General features: G+C 44.8%; 1 protein-coding gene across 1 annotated transcript; it reads left to right on the top strand.

Moving 5' to 3' along the window:
• Positions 1-1,303: 1,303 nt before the first annotated feature.
• LOC311166697 (regucalcin-like) lies at positions 1,304-7,647 on the top strand (the record flags this gene model as incomplete). The annotated part of the gene is made up of 6 exons (XM_084226812.1): positions 1,304-1,469; positions 1,917-2,099; positions 3,295-3,510; positions 4,990-5,121; positions 5,737-5,891; positions 7,597-7,647. 6 exons carry the CDS (start codon positions 1,304-1,306, stop codon positions 7,645-7,647), a joined length of 903 nt encoding a protein of 300 aa, XP_084082938.1.
• Between the last annotated feature and the right edge of the window lie 225 nt (positions 7,648-7,872).

The following is a 7,872-nucleotide window of genomic DNA, read 5'->3' on the forward strand; positions in this document are numbered from 1 at the left end:
GGTTGTTTGGAACTTACCTTGGTGGTGTGACTCATTGCAGGAAAGATCCCATGTCCCTCAGCTCTGACATTTCCACTCACAGTGATTGACTGGCTCTTCCTATGTATTTTGAAGTGCATTAATGCTAATTAATTATTTGTACACCTTATTGTCAGCTCACCTACTAGGAAACAATACCCACTTGAAGACAGTAATCCCTAGGATTGATGTTATGTCAGGGATTGGCTGCCTCCCAAGAATTGTCTCCCAATCTGTGGAAAAAATCTGCTGAGGCCAGTGGGTGCAGCAGTGGAGGCGGCTCCATTAGGGGTGACTGAGGCAGTGAGTGGGCCCCTTTCTTTTGTCAGAGCTCAGTGTGGAGGTTGTTGCTCACTTCCCACCCCACATCAAGGTCAGGGAAGGGACAGGATCTGTGGTTTAGAGGACTTCAGTGGGTACTGGACACAAAACTGAGGGGTTGTGCACCATGTGTGGGTGTCAGCCAGCTGTGGCTGATTGACTGATGTCCCTGCAAGCACCCTGCTGCAATGGGGACAGGGTAGACAGAGCATGAACAACTTCTGGCAGAAGCAGGCATATGGAATGGGAGCTCCACTGGTGGCTTTGTCTCCCAAGCAGCAACTGTGGTAATTGCACCCCAGAGCTTGGCATTGGGCAAAATTTGGAGTGTGCAGCAAGGGTTGGAGATGAAGTTGGGGCACTGAGGGGGCTGATGAAGAGGAAGTGCTTAGAGGGAAAACAAAGCAGTGGAATTTCAAAGGCAGGAGCCTTCCTCAGTATTTGCATATTCTCACTGACTTGCTGTGGGAACAGGCATTTGTTGTGCAGTGGCCTCTGTGGCAAAGTGGAGTGGGTGCTGTGGGTGTGTAAATGTCTTCCTGCAGAGGAAATCAACTCACTTGTGCTAATAGGGCAGAGCCTTCATTTTCCACAAAAAGATTGATCTGCCCCTCATTGGTGCTGCTGCCTTCTGGTCCCTCCCTGTGGTCAGGGGGACCCTTAGGATCATGGATCTAAGCTTGGTTCTAAGCTTAAAGCCATAGTCCCGGCCCCCCTGTGCCGGGAGACGGGTGCCTCATCAGCAGCTGTGGTTTAGGAAAGTCTTGGTAAGGAGAAGCTTTGGCACCTCAAGCTCAGTTCCAGCCATGAGGCCATGGAAATGTCATAAGAACCTCCTAAATTACTTTATCATGTGGGATTTGGAGTGCTTTGCTATTTACAATCTCTGCTTTTCAATATAGTGGGGATGAAAAAATTCACATGAGAGCTTTTAATTACATCCGTTATTAATTTCCCCTCAGACATGTCTTCCTCCATCAAAATCGAGTCTGTTGTGAAGGAGAAGAACCGGATGGGAGAGTGCCCAGTCTGGGAAGAAAGGGAGAATGCACTTGTCTACGTAGACATCAACTCACAGAAAGTCTGCCGCTGGAGCCCGGTCACCAATGAGGTGCAGAGCGTGGCTGTGGGTAAGATCCACACTCACTGCTTCATCCTGGCACTCTGGCTGTCCCATCCCCCCTCCTGCTAGGGATCCTGCAGGTTGGTGGTCTCTCTTACTTTCCATGGGACCACACTCCCTGTTTTCCCACAATGTGTTGCTGAGCACAGTGTGGCCTAAGCCAGCCAAGGGGAGCGCGCATGTTGCCCCTGATAAGCCTAAAGGGGAATGCATGTTTCATTTGGGACCTGCCGAGGAAAAGGTACAGTCTGATGGCTGTGCCCTCCTAGAAGGTGGAAAAATCCATGGAACATGGAGCCAGTGAGGTGTGCTAACAATCACAGGGGAGAAGGATCGTAGCATCAGCTCAGCCTTTCCTGGCCAGGGATGCCCCAGTCAAGCCCAGCTGCCCTCGGGGAGGGCTGAGTGCTGGCCCCAGAGCTGCCCTTCATCTTCTGCTCTCTGTCACCCACAGATGCCCGTGTCAGCTCAGTGGCTCTGCGGCAGTGTGGGGGCTATGTCATCACCCTGGGGACCAGGTTTGCCTTCCTGGACTGGGACACCCAGGCAGTCACCACCATCCTCGAGCTCGAGCAGGATAAACCCAACAACAGGTTCAATGATGGGAAGGTGGATCCAAAGGGGAGGTTTTTTGCTGGTAAGTTCCTGGCAGAAATTTCCCCTGGAGCAAAGGGAAACTAAATTATAGTGTGTATTATATAAGGCATTTTTATTTATTCCCTGTCTTGTGAATGCTCTGCTTGGTTACTGCCCAGTGGAGGAGGACGGGGGACTCTACATCTTCTGATCTAGATGAGGAGAGATGCTGTTAACATCTGACAGGAAGGCTCTCCTGCTTGGTGGAAGGTGTTTTTCAAACAAGGGCCTTCATGGAAAAGCCAGTGAAGGGCTCATGTAGGTGGGATTTTTTCTGGAGATGTAGAGAAGGATGCAGCTTCTAGAGCAGAACATGAGCTGCAGCTTGCATCCATTATGTGCAGCCTCTCTTGGTTAGCCTGTGAAAAACAAGGACATGGGGGGAGATCCTCAGCCTCCTGAAGGCAAGAAGGAGGTTTAGGCTGTACATTGTGTAAAAGGTCTTCGCCCACAGGGTGGTCAGGCACTGGAACAAGCTCCCCAGGGAAGCAGTCATGGCATGAAGCCCAACAGAGTTCAAGAATTGTTTGAACAGTGCTCTCAGGCACATGGTGTGCACCTGGATTTTAATGGTCACAGCCCATTTAAGTTATGAAATTAGCCTACAAAGAGCAACAACAAAAACAGCCTATGATTGATGCCTGCCTGCATCTCAGCTTTTGCTGTGAGCAAAAACTCAACCTCTTGGTGTGTCCTGGTGGTCCTTTGGGTCTTTGATGTCTATGACTTAAACCTCATGGCAATGCAGAAACACCCTTTCATTGGCCAGGATCTGCTCTGTGGGAGGCAGCAGCCCCGATCTGCTCCTTTTGCTCTTGCTCATCAATCTGACAGGACCTATTAGTCCCTTTCACCATAGGACTGCAGAATTGTAGAATCATGTAGTTCCAACCTCCCTGCTGTGGGCAGAGACACCTTCCACTAGATCAGGTCACTCAAAGCTCCATCCAACCTGGCCCTGAACACTTCCAAGCATGGGGCATCTACAACTTCTCTTAGCAACCCGTTCCTGTGCCTCGCTACCCTCAGAGCAAAGAATTTCTTCCTAAAAATATTTTCTTTTTAGGAAGAAAAGAAAAAAAAATCACAATCCTGTTGTTCTCCCTAGGACCTCTTGGTAACACTTAGAGGAGGGTTTTGATCAAACACGAGGAACAAGCTTCACCTTTCTAACCAGTGCTCCACTTCCATTGCAGGCACGATGGCTGAAGAGACAGCACCAGGGGTCCGAGCGAGGCGACAAGGAGCTCTCTACACCCTCTTCCCTGACCATTCAGTAATAAAACAGCTGGACCAGTTGGACATCTCCAATGGTCTGGACTGGTCCCTGGACCACAGGACCTTCTTCCACATCGACAGCCTGTCATACGCTGTCCATGCCTTCAGCTATGATGTGCACACTGGGAAGATTGGTACACATGCTTTTAAATTTGGTGACAAGTAGTGCCCCTGCTCTACCTGGTCTGCAGCTAGACCTGGGCCTGTGAGATGCAGGGATTTATTTGACAAATCTCACGCCTTCTGGTTACAACTTGTCAACTGGCTGACTGTGATGTTCCTCAAATTTGGTTACTCACCATGTGTATTTGGTGAACAAATTTGGTACAGTCTTTCAGCTTTCTTTCATCTGGAGAGAGGGCTCATACTTAGAGCTGTTCAAGGAGTTGCAGGGAAGAAGCCATTTACACTGTGGGATGAGGAAGAGTTTTTAGGATGGTATTTATTCTTGAGTGCCATCTACTGGAATTCCTTTGATTGTACTAGCTCCACAAATACAAGTGGAGAACGTGCATGCATGTATTTCTCAGAAAGGTATTTGGAGGATCAAGCTGTCAATTGTGACAGAGTTTTCCCAACCAAATTTCTGAAATTAAGATGTTTTCAAATTTAACTTAAATTCATTTTATAGATAGACATTTTTTATTGTATCTGCAAGAAAGTAAATTTAAGTGTAAGCAAAATGGATCTAACCTAATTTCAAAACTCTTGGAAATATTTTTATGCTGTATCAGCCTGATATAGTCCACAGGAATTTGAATGGCTGAACTGCCTTTGTACTTTAAAGAGTTCAGACTTTGGGTAATCACAGATGAAAATCACACAAAGTAATTGCATTCACTCAGATTTCGTTTTGTTGAGAACATCTCTTTCTACAGATTTTAGGATATAAGATTTCAAAAGAGGATATAATGCCACATTTCCCCCTGCAAATATAAAAAAGTATCATGTTTGAGCTTCCTAGGCTTGGCTCTATGTTCACAGCTGTCTATTCTTGGGTAGTGTAATGGCCAGAAGGTGCTGGGTGGGTCAGAGCAGGTGATCATGACCCATGAGCCCTGCTCCACGAACCTGACTGCTCACCAACATATCTGCACTGCACCCCTGACCATGAGTTGGTGTTCAGGTTTAATCAAATCTGGTTGCTAGGCTGGCCATTAAAAAGTAAAGGTTTTGACCTTTAGCTAGGGGAGATTTTTTTATCACCAATGTTTAATTAACCAGGTAATTATTTATGTGACATATCCAGGCTGCCATGACCAATGAAAGCCCAGGAAAAGTTACTGCACTTGCAGCAGTTGTGTTGTGGCAGGAAGCAGGTGGGTTAAGAAGAGAGATGGGGGCATTTTGTTCTCTTCTCTTGGTAAGATAACAGGAATACTGATTTGGTACAATCCCAGACTGAAAAGGCTGTGCTGGGGACTTGTCTCTGCCAGGCTGAATTAGGCTTTTAACACGTCTGCAGAATGCAGGTGTGATGTGCATTTTGCAGCGTGTCTTTCTCACAGAAAATGAGCATAGCTGTTTGCAAGAGCATGGAAGATGTTGGACTGGGATCTGATACAGAATGGGTAGCAGCCCACATAACATCAGCTTTGTAACTCTTCCTGCAGCCTGCCCCAAGCTTTTGTACCACCTGGAAAAGGAAGAGCAAATGCCTGACGGGATGTGCATAGATGCAGAAGGGAAGCTCTGGGTGGCCTGTATTGATGGCGGCAGAGTCATCCGCATAGACCCAGAGACAGGTAAGGCCTCCACCAGTTTGTGCATGTAAATGTGAGGGGAAAGGCAGCAGGAGGAATGGTCTGAAGGGGAGATAAGGTGAAAAGTATTGCCCATTTCTGCCCCAATCATTGCCAAGAGCATCGCTGGCTCAGGGTCTGATCATGTCAAGAGTGCAGCTCCCTGTGCTGCCTCCAGGCTCAGGCACCCCTGCTCCCATCGTTGGCTGATGAACTGCACACTCTTCTTAATAACACCACTATCAATAACCCCCCACAAGATGCTGAATATAAAATTTCTCAGTATTGAAATGTTTAACTGGAAAATGCTTTAAGGAACAACATCCATCCCAAGCCAGGTGTCCCTGCCCTTCCTGACCTCACACACAGTAGTGCTTTGTTTTGAGAAAAGGAAATGGAGCTCGCAGATGCGGGGGAGAGCCAGAAAAATAGTTAGAGATGAGGCAGATGAAATAATTTGATTTCCCCACAAACTGTCCTTTAGGACGTGGCCTCTGTCTGAAGGGGAGGTGCCTTCTGAGTAAACGTCACATCTGTGCCATGTGTACTAATAGTATATTTATAATAACATGCTTCCTAAAAAATGAACATTGGAAAACAATTGCACATTTCTCCCAGGAAAAAGAATCCAAACTGTGAGGCTGCCCACTCCAAGGATCACCTCTTGCTGCTTTGGTGGAAAAGACTACTCAGAAATGTACGTGACTTCTGCATACGACGGACTGGATGAGGCCACCTTAGCCAAGGAACCTCATGCAGGAGAGATTTTCAAGGTGAGCAGATTTTGTTTCTTTCTTTCTGTACATCAGACCTGCCAAGCCTCATGTTCTGGGAGTGAGGTGGCCCCGAGCGCCCTTGCTCATCCCTCTCAGCCCCAAGAGCTGCTCCAGGTGCATTGCTTGTCCCCCAGCCAGGCCCAGCTGCTTTTGCAGAGCTGCTCATGCTCTTGGAAGGAAGACCTGGAGAAATTACAAGTTATAGTGTTGATGTCTGGGTTGGCCAAAGTTGGCTGGTCAGGATCTGAAGGCAGTGAGTGGGTATGGATGTGCCATGTGGATGGTGTGTTCTGTAATGCACTGCAAGAATTGCTTTTATCTCTTACTATAATTTAATCGCTTTTGTGAATTTCATTCTCTTACTTCTCAGTTTTTAATTGTGCCAGGAAATCTAAAAGCTTACAGAAAATATTTCTCCTTTAAATTTACCAGGGCAAAATTTTGCATCTCAATCCAAAAACTTTTAGGATTTTTTTTTTGGTCTGTTAAAAATTGGGAAGATTTGAAGAAATTTGAACAAGTGAGAAATGGGTTTTCTGAGTTTTTTCATATGATGTGATTTATTTTTCCAATCTTCTGTATAGGTAGGAAGGGTGAGTTTGGCTCACATCTTCACCACATGGTTTAAAAGGTCACAAGACTTTTAGTTATAAGATCTTCTGAGGATTTATTAACTAATAAAACACTGTTAACAAGGATATTTATGGTTTTTATTTAATCTTTAAATATTTAATCTTATGGTTTCACGTTACAGTGTAAGTTTTCCTAGCTAATCATGTTATGATATATAAATCTATAATACTGTACTCTAAAACTCTAAACTTTCCTCTACTTAGCTTAATGTGTCTCTACTTTAAACTATAAATCCACATTCTCACTTCTAGCACTTAAGTTTGGAAACCTTTTCTAAGGTCTCAAATTAAATTCTGTGTTTAATCCTAAGCTTTGGTTTACAGGCCTAAAGTTCTGAGAATTCCCTACATTTCAGATTCCAACAAAAAATGATTGCTACTTTTTAAAAAATATTTTTGTCTGGGGCTCTTGAATCTGAAACTTGTTTCTCTCTTCATTTTTTTCACTCCATTAGCAAAAAGCACATCAGGAGAATAAAAAATAGTTCTTACCCAGCAATTGCCATCAACCCAGACCAAACTTTTATAGTTTGGCCACAGGATGAAGACATGTTATAGGAGGGATGGAGATCTATTCTGGGATCTGGGACACTCCTGTTGAAAGCAGTGCTTAGAGTAGATATGTCATGGCTAAGAACTGATATATTCAAGCATCACAGTTTAGAAGCCCACAAGAGGATTAAATAAGCATCTTTTTTGGTTTTGTTCTTGAGTTCTCCAGTTCTCAAGGGAATTGGTGTTTTCCAAACTCTCATTTGTCTTGCAGGGGCAAAGCATGTTAAAAATTACTATTAATTGTTTTGAAGATAAGGACTACATGCAAGGGCCACAGATAACGTTTAAATTAGCAAAATTATTGAGCAGTGCTTGATAATCCTAGTGATCTTAAAGAGTTTGGAAGAATCCAAGTAATGACTCCTTTTGGGCTCCTCTTGAAGCAGGGGACCCTCCACATAGTCGACTGTTGCTATGGCATTTGTTCTACAATGTTTGAATGTTTTCATTATACTCAGTTGGAGATTCATCTGTTTCCTTTCTTTTTTCTTTTAATTTTTAATTTTTTAAAACAGATAACAGGCCTGGGTGTGAAAGGGATCCCACAGAATTTCTATGCTGCTTGAACCTTGGCACTAAAGAGCAAAGAAGAAATGCTTCTATCTTGTAGTAAATCTGACTGGAAAGAGTCAAATGAACTACAGAATTTATTCGTGTGAAGATTGCTAAGCCCACATTTGTGAGTGTGCTTGTTTGGAGTTGAAGATATTTCTTCTTCTGTGGGCCTGTGGCTTGATGCAGTAGGTTAGAGAGGTAAAGTTAATCTGTGTTACACCTTGGTAGCTTTTGTG

The sequence above is a fragment of the Fringilla coelebs genome (assembly GCF_963513975.1).
Source record: "Fringilla coelebs genome assembly, chromosome: 2".
NCBI lineage: Eukaryota > Metazoa > Chordata > Aves > Passeriformes > Fringillidae > Fringilla > Fringilla coelebs.